The 13,931-nt window shown below is 50.5% G+C and overlaps 1 protein-coding gene and 1 long non-coding RNA gene across 5 annotated transcripts; both read right to left on the reverse strand.

The window, feature by feature from the left end:
• Positions 1-952: 952 nt before the first annotated feature.
• LOC128337706 (uncharacterized) lies at positions 953-6,379 on the reverse strand. 4 transcript variants are annotated; one of them, XR_008312407.1, is made up of 4 exons: positions 5,992-6,379; positions 5,154-5,222; positions 3,122-3,210; positions 953-2,224 (listed from the first exon to the last, which is right to left on the reverse strand). It is a non-coding gene; the product is annotated as an uncharacterized LOC128337706 (long non-coding RNA). The 4 variants fall into 4 exon arrangements; XR_008312406.1 differs by having other exon boundaries at positions 5,154-5,274; XR_008312405.1 differs by lacking the exon at positions 5,992-6,379 and having other exon boundaries at positions 953-1,659; positions 1,853-2,224; positions 5,154-5,919.
• A 3,622-nt stretch (positions 6,380-10,001) lies between these two features.
• LOC128337360 (serum amyloid P-component-like) lies at positions 10,002-12,005 on the reverse strand. The gene is made up of 2 exons (XM_053278278.1): positions 11,796-12,005; positions 10,002-11,052 (listed from the first exon to the last, which is right to left on the reverse strand). The coding sequence occupies exon 2, from the start codon at positions 11,009-11,011 to the stop codon at positions 10,427-10,429; it is 585 nt and encodes a 194-aa protein (XP_053134253.1). The 5' UTR covers positions 11,012-11,052; positions 11,796-12,005; the 3' UTR covers positions 10,002-10,426.
• Between the last annotated feature and the right edge of the window lie 1,926 nt (positions 12,006-13,931).

Genomic DNA, 13,931 nt, shown 5'->3' on the forward strand with positions numbered 1-13,931 from the left:
CACTTCCGGCAAAAAGCCGAACATAGGCCAGAGAGATAAGGGTGTGCAGCTAGAACACACGCATCACTGCACTTCCGGCAGAAAAGGCTGAATATAAGCCAAAGAGATAGGGGTGTGCAGCTAGACAACACACATTGCTACATTTCCGGCAAAAAAAAAAAGCTGAATCTGGTCAGCTTTTTGTTGCCAACAGAAGTCTGTGCGGGACAAAGTCCACGTTTCTTTCTCAGAAGTAGGTTTATTTGCTGTCCCATAATTGATCCCCAAGTCCCCGCAAGGAGAAGTCGTTTGCTGCAAGGAAAAGTAGATCACAGTGTACAAAAGACCACAGCTAAAAAGAGGCCAACATGTTTTTTAAAAGCCCAGATGAACCAATGGTTCCAAGGTTACAGGCAGGTATGGGCCAGCCCTGTCTTGGAGATGCCAGGGAGGGAACCTGGAATCTTTTGCACGCAAGCATACAGATGCTCTTCCCAGGGTGGAATAGCCGACAGTGCTCACATGTAGTCTCCCATCCAAATACAATCCAGGCTGGAGCCTACTTAGCCAAGGGGACAATCCAGGCTGCTACCACAAGACCAGCACACAGACATCAAACCGATAATCTTTAGCTCTATATGTTTAGAGTGGTTTGATTAATTTAATCACATTTATGTTTTAGTTTAAGGTATCCTAAGGTTTTAGTTTTGATGTTTTTAAGTTTTATTTGTGGTAGTTTTACTCTGTCCATGATTTCTCGGTTTTAGTTGCCATTTGTTTGAACAATATATTCTTCAGTTTAAACCCTTGCCTGTGTGTTGGAGTCTTCTTACTTTTCCACTGGGGTACTGGAACGTGACTCTGCGAGTAGGGGGCAACACCAACAGAATTGTAAAACTGCCCTGAGATTTTCTCTTGGGCAGATTATAAGTGCGACGCATAAAACCAAATATATCTAGCACAAGTCAAAACATCCTTTACAAAGTTTATGTGTGTTAAATAATGCTACAAATCAGTTATTTTTCCAAATCCAATTATACAGAGGGATTCCAGCAAGGTCAGGATATCTGCACAAAAATATTCACCCCCAAATCAAGCCAATTTGTTATCCATTCCATACACACATTTATAGAGCACACACACACTCACTCTGCAGTGAAAACGTCTGTGAAGTCGTTATCAGCTACAAAGCCTTCCAAACACCAAGTAACATCTCAGCATAACCCAACTCTGAGAGGCCCCTAGCACCACGTACCACCACCCACGGTTGCAGTGTGGGGCTCCAGAGATCAAGCCTTTCTCTGTCGACAGCGTCAGGATGCAGGATGCTGTGGTGCCCCAGTGTCCTGATCCCGGGAAGAAGCACAGCGTCTGTCTCCCCCGACATTAACTGAACAGTGGGAGCATGAAGCGTGTCCACTTATCACAATCCTGGCATGGCACAGCTTGGCCACTGGTGTCGTGCAGCCCGACTTCCTCCGTGTCCCCGGATGCCGTGCTCTCCCCAGAGCTGTTAAGAACAAGGTCCATCATCTCCTTTGGAGGTACTGGCCATCTAAGCCTGTTAATGCTGGCTCTTAGAAAGGGTTGCTTTACCTCGGTCACGTCTGTCTTGGAGCTCCACTTGCCTTCACTCACCCCGGCACAGTGAGGCTTGGACCCCGCCAACTCCTTTGGAATCTGTTAAGAACAAGGCACATCTATTTTGAAGGGCTGCCCACAGAAGCATTTTTACCACCCTTGGCTTTCTTGTCATTGCCAGCTTCCGCTTGGCTTCCTCTGGATCCTTGGGCTCTCACAATCCAGGGTTCAGAACAAGGCATATCATGTATTTGGAGGTTAGATAAGAGGAATTGGCTGTGTTTCTCCTGACCTGCTTCAGGCAGTCTGGGAATCCTGCCGGCTCCGCAGGGCTGTGGGAAAGGCGAAATGGTTCCAGACTGCCACCCAGGCACGCAGCTCAGCAGGAAGCCTGCGTGGACCATCTTTCTGCTCAAGCTGCCACCCTGGACTGGTGGGAGGACAGAACGGGACGCAGATGATGAGGCCCTCCAGGCACTTAACAGTCTTGGAGATTATGCTGCTCTCTTCTCTCGCTTGGAGAGATGTGGTCTGGTTCGGAAGTCCCCTGGAGAAGCCACACTCCGGCCCTGCTCAGCCGCGGGAGAACTGAGGACGCCGGATACACGTGCACAGGGGCTCCGAGCTCCAGTCGACACACAAAACAGAGCAGGGGATGATGAACCTGATCCAAGAGGGAAAGCCAAGCAAGACAGAGCTCCATCAGCCCAGCCATCCTTTATGACAGTCACAGACCCCCACAGCTGACAGACAGAAGTCCAGCAAAACAACCCGACAAGGTTCTGATACGGGGGTTAAACACATAGAGTGGCTAGAAATGAGTCTTAATGAACTCCTGGCAAACTTTACTGGCTGTTAAACAGAACCTAGCCACATTATAACGCCTTGATAGACACACATCCTTCATTTGGTCATTGACCAGCAATAACAAACAAACAACTACAAAGGCTAATCGAGAGAGAAAGATTCGGTGCAGCCTGGACGGCAGTTACTAAGAGGAGTTATACATTCATGCTGTATATCTCGGTGAAATGGGCAATAAAAGAGCACACGTGCCTTTGTTTGAATCTCTCCCAACTCTGGCACCCCAGCATTCCCCTCACAGGAAGCATCAGCCCCACCAACCCCCGCCAAACATAGCCTTTGCAGAAATAGGCTTTAAGTGAGGAGAGTGGGGGGCACGTGGGGTTATGAGCGAGTCACTGTGGGGCTGCAGCATCTTCCGAACTCAGCTTCTGAGAGACTAGGTTTGGTGTCAGCAGTTAAAGCAGGCTTGAAGCCTCTACAAGAAGTCTTACTGGCTAACCTGTAACACTGAAGGGTGCATCTTTGCCTGGCCGGCAGGGGTCAGCGTGGCGGTTGTTTTTACAGTGGGCAGGAGGAGAGCAACTGGCCACATCCAACCCCAGCACAGCACCCCTCCAGTGGCTGTTGCTGGTGTCTACATTTTTTTAAAAGACCGTGAGCCCCTTCGGCCAGGGCACTATTCTCCCTGATATTTATGCCGCTTTGAAAACTTCTGGTTGAACACACACACAGTAATGAAGATTTAAGCCCTCACCTAACAGGAGAGTTTGGCTTCTGTTTGGTTGCCTCCTTGAACGTCATTCAGCTGGCCTTCCGTCGCATCCTTTTGCTCTCATGAGAAATCTATTGGTGAGGAAGAATTTCCATTAATTTGCATGGTTGGCAGTGCATCTTACTGGAGAAAGATCACCCATTCCCAACATTCCATGGGCAATAGACTTGACACAGTCGCCCCACTTGTCTTGTGGCAATCCAGGCATCCTAAATGCTGCGTATGCCAGTTTTATACATATTCTTTCAGGATTGCCCCATTAGAGATCTGTTTCAAACCGCACTAGAGATCCTTTATAAGGGGCCAAGCCTCCTACAACGGGCAGATACGACTCTTTTCCCCCCCCCGCAATGGACTTGCACCGCTATTACACTACAATAAAATCCGAAAGAAGGCGTCGGAAATATGAACGGCACCTTCCTTACAAGGCAGGGTTTGCAATGTCAGAACACAGGCAATTTGGAAGCACACTTAAGGGACCGTGATAGCATGCAATCCAGAAAACAGCCAGGACGTTTTTCACCCAGGGCTTTTAAAGCCCTTTAGCTTGCATCTCCTCCGGAATGGAGGGCGTGCGTCCACATATAGGGCAGATTTACCCTGAAGTCCCGGCAGGCTATCGGGGAACACTCCAGGCACTATTTGGGTTTTCCATTGTGCATTAGAGTGCAACCCGCTTTATATTCATGGTTCAAAAAAATCCACTTTTTGTGTCTGTTTTTTTGTGTCTGCTTTGAGTGCGCAGAAAGCTTGTGGTAAAGCCTGCTGTGTGGCAAACACCCAGGCATGAAACCCCCAAACCCAGCCACACACTAGTCCTGTTCAGGGGAGAGTGTGCTGTTGCAGATGACCTCTTGCACCCCAGTATTTAGATTAGCTGTGAGCCATCAGGCACCTGGAGTGTGCAAAGCTTCAATCCAAAATGTACACCAGTGTGTGCGTCTTCTCAAGAGGATTGTATAGACAATAATTCAAGTAGCCGAGAATAAGCTTCTACTTTTTTTTTTTTAGTGCTGTAGCTTCAGGTACAGCATAGATAGGCGTTAACAGACAAAGCTGTAGGCATCAGAGCATAGCATTGATTACACAGGGCTTTACCTGAAAAACCATTTCAAGAGATTTGCCTCCAAACTAAAGTGATAAATCCTAACCAGTAGTATGCCAGAATCCCCACCCCCTCTTAACAGAAAGCTAACAGTCACAGAGACCATTCCCATGGTCCTATTGTTACTTTCTCTGCAATCTGTCATTCAGCCCTTCAATGCCAATTGCTCGATTTATATACCACCTTTTGTAAAACTCATCAAGGCAGTTTACAAAAGTCCGTACATTAAAATCCATTAAAAAGGGATCAGGACGATATAACCGAAAGTAACTGCCATAAAAAGAAAACAGAGCAGCCGGAAAGAAGACATTGGCAGCCCCTAAGGGCCTGAAGAGCATTTGCAGTTATTGGGGTTTTTTGTTTTAAAACCATCAGCTAGCATTCCTGTATGAGGAGCAGCATGTGAAACCATCATGGATATTAAAGCAGTCCGTGATGAGATAAGAGCAGGGTGTAGTGAGGAGAAAGAGGATGAACGAGGCCAAGCCAAGCCAAACCAAGCGTCTAAATAGAGCCTGTTGGTTGCAGACCCAACTGAGAGATTCTGCATTTCCTGCCAGCGTTAAATGAGGGCTGGAAAACTGACTTAATCCTTTTCACAAGTACCAAAGTTGCTCAGCATCTCGCTGGAAACCCACTACAATTTTAATGTTGCTTTAATGGCATTTTTATGGTAAACCAGCCAGAGACATGAGTTTGGGGCAGTAAAGAAATCTGTTAAACACACACACACACACACACACATTTTGGGAGTTACCAGGGAAAGCTAGCTTGCCTTAAGCTGGAGGAAAAGTGTGATAAAATCTAGGGAGGACCCAGGTCGACCCTGGGAAGCGGGGAATAAAAACCCACCTTTAAAGAAAGAACCACCACCAAGGATCATGCTAGACAGGATGCGGAATATTGTACCTTCTTTTTGGCGGGCAGGAGGGCTCGTTTTCTCCGAGACTGCATCTGTGCAAGGAGCTTGCGCTGAACCTGGACACGGGCACAAGGCACGTCCTGCTGGAACTCGTCCCATTTTTTCCTCCTGCCAGGAATCCCCCCCCCCACCAAAAAAAGCAGCTGGAAATACCCCCCAAGATGACAGTTTTTGCAAAGTGCTACCAGGCAGGCTTGGCCGGAGAGGAGTTTGCTGACTCACTCTGCTCTTGCTTCTGGGAACCAGAGGGCGGAAGGGGAGCAGAAGCAGCACCCCGGAAGCACCCCTCCCTCGAGAAACCACGAGGCCAACCACCCCCTGAGGTCACCAGCCCAACAACACAATGCTTCCAGCCTGATGCCTTCTAGGTAAATCTCCATCCACCCCCCACAAGGGGTATGAAAGCAAACACAAGCCAGTTCTAAGGAGTCAGACCATGTCTTTTCCCAGCGTTTCTAGGTCCCTGCGGCCTGACTGAAAAGAGGCAACATGGTTGCCAACTGATTCTCCTCCTGGCACATGGGGCTAGGTGCTGGCCGCTGCTGGGTGACACTGCCTTGTCTGGACACACCGAGGGCCTTTTCATGCTTACAGGCTCCAGCAGCAGCCTTGGACAGAGTCAGGCCCTCAGCCCCTCCGAGTTGTTGTCTGCACTGGCTGGCAGCAGCAGCGGCAACTCTTCAGGGTCTCCGGTGCTTCCTCCCCCCGCCCCGGCCCCCAGCTGGACCCTTCCCTGAAACTGTTGCCAGCCAGGCTCTGCACCCAGGACCCCCCACCCCCCGCAAACCAGAGCGAGAAGCCCGCGGGTCACCACCCCCTCCTGACCTGTGGGGAGGCCATCGCGCCGGGCCAGTCCCCCCGGCTTCGTCTTCTCTCGCACACAGACTCGAGCCGGGTGGTTCCTGCCAGCCTCCCAACTGCTGCGCGCGCAGCCAACAGGGCTAGAGAGGCGAAGCACCCGCCGCGCCCCCCCCCCCCAGTGGAGGATCCACCAGCTACCCCCGCCCCCGCTCGGCTCCCTCCCTGCCTGCAAAGCGCCGAATCAACGCCGGGGCTACTTGAGCCCACAGGCTCCCCCAAATAAGAGAGGGGGTCTGGGGGGGGGCCCTGCTTGAGAGAAAGTTTAGCTCCCCCTCGGGAGGTGGCGGCTGCCATGGGAACAGGACAGAGCCGAAGAAGATGCCGCCGCAATGTTGCATCACTTCCGGCAAAGAGCCGGATGTAGGCCAAAGAGATACGGGTGCGAAGCTTGAACACACACATTGAGACATTTCCGGCAAAAAGGCGACTATAGGCCAAAGAGATAAGGGTGCAAAAACAGAACACACACATCGAGACACTTCCGGCAAAAAGCCGAATACACGCCAAAGAGATAAGGGTGTGAAAACAGAACACACACATCGAGACACTTCTGGCAAAAAGCCGACTATAGGCCAAAGAGATAAGGGTGCGAAAACAGAACACACACATCGAGACACTTCCGGCAAAAAGCTGACTATAGGCCAAAGAGATAAGGGTGCAAAGCTAGAACACACACATCGAGACACTTCCAGCAAAAAGCCGAACACAGGCCAAAGAGATAAGAGTGTGAAAACAGAACACACACATCGAGACACTTCTGGCAAAAAGCCGACTATAGGCCAAAGAGATAAGGGTGAGAAAACAGAACACACACATCGAGACACTTCCAGCAAAAAGCCGAATACAGGCCAAAGAGATAAGGGTGTGCAGCTAGGACACACACATCAAGACGCTTCCGGCAAAAAGCCGACTATAGGCCAAAGAGATAGGGGTGCGCAGCTAGGACACACACATCGAGACACTTCCGGCAAAAAGCCGAATATAGACCAAAGAGATAAGGGTGCGCAGCTAGGACACACTCATCAAGACACTTCCGGCAAAAAGCTGAATGCAGGCCAAAGAGATAGGGGTGCGCAGCTAGGACACACACATCGAGACACTTCCAGCAAAAAGCCGAACACAGGCCAAAGAGATAGGGGTGCACAGCTAGGGAACACGCATCGAGACACTTCTGGCCAAAAGCCGAACACAAGCCAAAGAGAAAGGGGTGCGCAGCTAGGACACGCATCGAGACACTGCCGGCTCACCAAATCTCCTTGCATGCAGGGTGGGGGCAGAATCATTGTATCTACTGTGTATTTTCTAGACTTTTTATAACCCTTGGGGAAGTGATACAGACTTTTTCCCCGAGTGGCCTAGAGAGGCTTCAGAGGGAAGACATGGCATGTTTCTATCACCACATTTTCCTGCCAAAGCACTCTAGGAAGGTTTCAATCCAAAACCATGGCACACACAGTCTGCAAACTTGCTACAAAAGGGATGGGAAGAGGAAAATAAACAAGTTCAGTTGCCATTTTGTGGTTGGAAACATGGGTTTTGTAGTCTGTGACCTCCTGACCTCGCTCTATCTAGACAGCAACTTTTCCCAGCACAAACAGAATTTTATAGGGTATCTACATATTGTTTAAACATGTCCTGTAGCTTATTGCCCTCTGCTGGGAATCTGTGAGAAAGCGGTGCCTTTCCCAAGACAGAATAAAACAGTATTGGATATTTTCCCCCACAGATTGTCAGCAGATGGCGCTGTATTCAGATGTGTTGTGCAGACACCCCACAAAACCTCCCATCGCAATTTGCATTTATGTTGGAATAAATGGCGGTCTCTACATAAACTGAAAGGGGTGGGCCAAGATTTCCTGGCAGTCCACACCCAGGTGAATGGTGCAGAAAACAAAATATCACACTTCCCCATACAAGACAGGTTTGAACTAGAAAAGCCTTTTCAGAGGGACTTCTTGTGCAACATGAAAATGGGGAGGTCCCTTGGCATTTGCACAAGATCCAAGCTTCTTCCTCCAAGTGAGAAAATGCCGCATGAAGAAACCACAAGTCTTAAAAGCGCCTTGGGGTTTTCTTTTAGCGAAAGGCGGTATAGAAATGTAAAAATTAAAAAAAATAAAAATAAATAAAAGGAAGAAGTTGGCTTTTCTGCCCCCCAAGGAGTGGTTTGCTGGTGCTGCAGCTTCTCCAGCTGTTGAATATTGGGGAGCAAATGCAGAGGCTGGATTTTGTGTCCTCCTTTCTGTGGGTTTCCTATTCATCTTTGTCCCCTGGACTCTCCGTTATTTGATTTATTTAGGTGGCACCATCTGTGCTCCTGATGCTCCTCAAAGCATGAGAAGTCTCTGGGCACCTATCATGAAGGGCCCGCAATCTTATACACACACACACACACACACACCATTGGCCTGAGACCCCCGTTGAAGGTCCTCTGAATATTCCAACTGAGGTGCCACCAGTTGGTGGAGGACACCCACTTCCTTGTCGTCACCTCCAGCTGAGGGGCTGGTTCCATGTGCCTGCGTGCCAGAGACCAGAGGCCGACTGGGTGCCGAGCCTGTTGCCAGTACTGGTACGCAGATACCGAGGAGTGGGGAAGTGTGGGAGGAGGGCCGGGCTCTAAGGTGCCATTCCTGATGCAACACGTCTCAATGCCCTGCAGAGACCCTGTAATATCCCCCACTGCAAACTGGGTCCCTGCTGGAAAAATTTGCCATCTCGGAGGGGCGGCTCTTCACTTAGCCAACTGACCGAGGGGCCAGGCTGGCGCGGGGGAGAGTTCAGGCGAGCAAAGAGGAAAGCAGGAACTTGAATGATGTTTCAGTCCCCTGGCTGAAAATTAAATGGGAAACGAGCAGCAGAATGAACGCAGCCCTGATGTTACACGTGATGAGCCAACACAGTGAGACACGATGTTTGCTTGCCTGGACCCCCTGCCGAGAACGTGTGGGGTGGAAACTGCCTCCCGGCAAGGCAGCAAGCAGGGCTGAGTGACTGATTGCAGGGGTATCTGAGAGTTTTTCTTCAGTAAAGAAGCCAAGCAACCCCTCAAGGCAGTTGCTGCGTCTGCAGTATGTTCCTAAAGTAAATATCAGGGGCATGGATCCTTTCCAAAAGCACCTTCTGTCCCTATGAATACATATGCACAGTCTGTAACTGCAAAGACAGTATTTAATATTTAGCAACTGTCCTTGGTCTTGAGACGCCAGCCTACAGGGTTCTTACTTTCCCTACTTAATCTGTAGTAAATCTGGGAACCCCTTAGCCCACATTTGATCATCCCCTCCCCTTCTGAAGACTAGAGGGGTGTTACCCCCCCCCGCCCCCAATGAGTTGGATATCCCCGGCATTCTTCTTCTTTTCGGAACAACAGCCCTCCTCCTCCTGTTGGCGCAAATAACGTATTTGTGTGTTTTGTCCTTAGGCTGTATTTTATTGCAGGCGCTGGTGGTGATTGTGAAGGACATGTTGCTAATGAATCGTATGTTATGCTGGCCTTGGGCCAAAATAAACAAATACAAATACAAAATAATAGATCGTATGTCGGAAACAAACCTACCTGATAAGGTCATTTGGGGGGGAACACCCTCTTCACAGGCAGAAAGACCCAGGTTCAATCCCTGGCAGCATCCTGGGCAGGCCTGGGAAAGAGGTGGCCCCCTCAGTCAGGAGGGCACAGGGACTACAAAACCCATGTGTGGAACCACGCTGTGCTACCTGGATTTGCTTCCTCCCCTTTCCCTTCCTGCCCCTTTTATATGGGGGTCTCTGCATGAACTGTATCCGCGATCATATCTGCATGCATGAATCGGAACGTTCCTTGAAGACTTGGGCAGGAATTGGGATCTAAACACGGCAATCACCAGCAACCAGTTGCAAGAAGAGCTGTCTTTCCTCTGAATCCCCTTGGCCACTCCGGTGGGAGGGGGGGGGAACCTGCCCCTCCTCTCCAAGGATTATAATATATTAAGATCTTTTATTTATTTATTTTTATTTTTAATGCAAAGACATTTATTACAAGTACAGTTTTCACTGGACTCCTCAGGAGAGGACATCGATGTATTCACCGCTTCTCAACAAAACATCGTCAAGGCCATTGGTATATATATATATATACACAGAGAGAGTAATAATACAAGGATGATCTCCGGTCCCCAAAGAGTTCACAATCTACAAAGAAACAGAAGGGAGACACCAGCCACAGCCCCTGGAGGGATGCTTTGAAGAAGGCCTTTCCCCCTGATAAAAAGAAAAGAATCCCCAGTTGAAAGATGCCTCTTTGGTGGGCTAGCAGAAGAGAAACGAGATCAACACGGCAGGCCCAGAATCATCATTCAAAAAACTTTGATATACTCAAGGCCAATCCTGGCCTGCCTATTAGACCACTGCGTGGCAAACCTCACATGTCCAAGAGAACGAGGGAGATCTCCATGCTCACATAACTGCTGATTTCAAAGCTCAGGGCACTCCAGGCCATCAGGTAAATGGAAAGAGCGTCGTTCACGTTGACAGCCCTGACAGCTCTGGGGGACAGGACCCGACCAAACATGTACACATCTTCGATTTCCCCCACAAAGGATTGGTTGACATCAAAGCCACCCCCAAAAGAATCCTGCTCTTGCCCCAGGAGGATGGAGGCCTCTGCATCGATAGAGTCCCCTTTCTTCAGCCCCTTCCGGGGGAAAGGTTTCCCGTCTAACCAGAACCCCACTAACCCCGTGGCTGACTCCCAGCTCATGCAGATGTGCTCCCCGGCTGATTTAATGCTCTGGTTTCCTTCAGTGGTGAAGGTCACCTTCTGATTATTCACGTACAGGCTGTACACATTGGGTTTGTCTTTGAAGAGGAGGATTGCGTTGTCGTGTTTCCTGGTGGCGTAAGAGAAGAGGACGTGGGGCCGGGTCAGGTCCGTGTAGTATTTCAGGCACACGGTGAAGCTGGTCAGAGGCTCCTTTGGCTTGTCCTTCAGAACCACGTGGGACATGTTGGAGGCCTCTGGGAAAACGAAGGCCTTTCCTCAGAGATCTGTGCAGGGTAGGAGAGGAGGAGGAGATGTGGGCATCACCCCCAGACAAATTTATTTCATTTTTTAAAATTTTCTTGCCTTCATAGCCCACTCTTCCTACAAGGAAAGAGCGCTGTGCATAGATACGTATATCCTCACAACAAATCTGTGAGGGAGGTTAGGCCAAGTGGCCCAGAGACACCCAGCGAGCTTCATGGCTGAATGGGAATTTGAACCGGGGTCTTCCCAGTCCTCGTCCGGCACTCTAACCACGAAACCGTCCTGGCTCTCAGGCTTATTTTTACATTCTATTCAAGGTGTGCACTTTGGTCCCTGTGCGGACTTTTCAAATGAGTGCATGTGCAGTTGCTTACACACAAACGTCTACATATGCACAGCAGGCACCAGGCATGCGGACAACCTAACAACAACAACAACAACCAAAAAAATATTCATAAACCGGCTCAGAAGAAGATGCAAGGCATTGAGTGTCAGGCTCCCTGCATACAGAGCGGAAGCTCTCCCACTGAGCCTTCTGCCTTCTGCTGGAGAATGTAGGCAGCCGCCTTCTACTGAGTCAGACCACTGGTCCACCTCGCTCCTTTTTCTCTACACTGACTGGCAGCAGCTCCCTAGAGTTTCAGACAGGAGACGCCGCCAGGGATGGAGCCTGAGACCTTCGGCATGGAAGTGGGCGCCCTCCCACTGAGCTCTGCCCACTCCTCACACACCCAGCTGCACCCACCTCCCTTGTTCATCTCACCTTCCTGAGCCCGAGACCCGGCCAGGCCGACCAGGATGAGGAGAAAGGTGTGAAGGGTCCCCATGCTGGTCAGCTGCAGACCAGACCAAGCGGGAGGTCAAAATGGCCTTTGGAGTTGGTTGGATCCACCTCGGAGATTCCTTTCCTGGATCAAACTGCTCTCTGGTTGTGAGATCCTGCAAAAACCTCTCCGAATTTATCCATGAACAGAAAGGGGTGGGCCAAGATTTCCTGGCAGTCCACGCCCAGGCGGATGGGGCAGAAAACAAAATATCACACATCCCCATACAAGACAGGTTTGAACTAGAAAAGCCTTTTTTTCAGAGGGACTTGCTTTGCCAAAACAGCAGGCTGCTTTCTCTGCTCTCCCCGAAATCCCGGGCGACATGGCAACCCCATTTTAAAGGAATCGCTTTTGTGCATGTAGAAGAAAGGAGGCTTCACTGGATACCCTGAGCTGCTTTATTGCAAAGACTAACAGCACTTCCCAAGTCAGAAGGGCCAACGGACCAACCACATCCCCACCAGTTTCTCCGGGCTGTTTGCATCTTGAGACGCGGCTTCTTGCTCAAATGGCCCCAAACAACAGGACGCAGCCTGCTTTTATACAGATTGTAGGGAAGTCAATACACCATAGATGTCCCGTACCTCACTGGGGAGGCTCTTCCATAAACGGGGTGCCCCCACCAAAAAGGCCCTCTCCCTAGTAGCAACCTGCCTCATGTTATTTGGCAGGGGCACCCGGAGGAGGGCCTCCGAAGGAGATCTTAAGGTCCGGGTTGGGACATTTGGGGCAAGGCGCTCTCTCAGGTGACCTGGTCCCAAGCCATGTGGGGCTTTAATGATTGACACGAGCAGCACTTCGAACTGGGCCCGGAAATGGACCGCGGGCGGTACAGATGACGAAGAAGCACGGCCCGGATCTGATCAAAACGTCCAGCCCCAGTCAGTGGTCTTGCAAATGATCTCTGTGCCAGATGCGGCTTCTGGACCCTTTTCAAAGGCAGCCCCACTTACAAGGCATGGCAGTAACCTGAGCGAGAGGTTCCCAGAGTGGCCAAGCGCTCTCCGTCCCGGAAAGAGGCTTCTCTTGAGTCCGAGCATCCAAGGGTGTCAACCAAGGCTGTCTTCTCCCAAGCTCTGCCCACTCCTCACGCCCCCAGCTGCACCCACCTCCCTTGAACATCTTGCCTTCCTGAGCCAGAGACCCCAACAGGCCCACCAGGATGAGGAGAAAGGTGGGTGAAGGGCCCTCATGTTGGTCGGCTGCCTGCAGCCCAAACCAGACAGCAAGTCAGAATGTCAGCGCGACCCACAGAACTGGGTGGATCTGCCTCGGAGATTCCTTTCCCGGGCGAAAATGGCTCTGCGGTTCGGGGATCCTGTGAAACCGCTCTGCACTAATCCATGAGCTGCAAGGGTTGGGCAGAGATCTCCTGGCAGTCGCCTCCCTGGTGAATGGCGCAGGAACGAAAATAAAAGACTCTCCCCCGTGATGCAGCTTTGGAACTAGAAAACCTTTGCGGGGAGCTTTATTGCTCACGGAACAGACTCACGGGCCTCAGTGCTCTCCCCCAAGTGGGTCGTGCTACGGGGACCCCATTCCAAAAGGGAGTGGACCACACCTTGACACTCGTTTGGAAGAGCTCTCATCATTTGGGGCCTCCCCACCCTCCCTCCCAAAAGACACCACGGGAACTGCCGTTGGGGGCCAATGTTGAGAAGCCTTTAATAGAACCCTTTCGTCAAAGGACAGCAGCTCCCAGCGCCCGGGTGGGGAGGGGCCATGAGGATTAAGCAGGTTTGAATCTGGCTTAAAATGTGCCGTGTAGACACATGCCTTTCAGAGCTGGGGGAAACTGCACCTGGGGAACATTGCTTTTTAGCAGAGGTCTTCAAGGACCTGGCATTCTTCTTCTTTTCAGAATGACAGCCCTCCTCCTCCTGTTGGTGCAAACAGCGTATTTGTGTGTTTTGTCCTTAGCTTAGACTGTATATTATTGCAGGACCTGGTGGTGACTGCGAGTGCGAAGGTTGCTATTCAATCGTAGGTCGGAAACAAACATCCCTGATCAGGTCATTTGTGAAAGACGCCTGCGTGGCTTTTGAGGAGGTTCCCCTTCGCCTTCCCGTGCC

This window comes from Hemicordylus capensis, chromosome 14 (genome assembly GCF_027244095.1).
Source record: "Hemicordylus capensis ecotype Gifberg chromosome 14, rHemCap1.1.pri, whole genome shotgun sequence".
In the NCBI taxonomy this organism is placed as follows: domain Eukaryota; kingdom Metazoa; phylum Chordata; class Lepidosauria; order Squamata; family Cordylidae; genus Hemicordylus; species Hemicordylus capensis.

What these genes read in the sequence shown, in the direction of transcription:
- LOC128337360 (XM_053278278.1), bottom strand. Translation starts at nt 11,011, where the DNA reads ATGTCCCACGTGGTTCTGAAGGACAAGCCAAAGGAGCCTCTGACCAGC.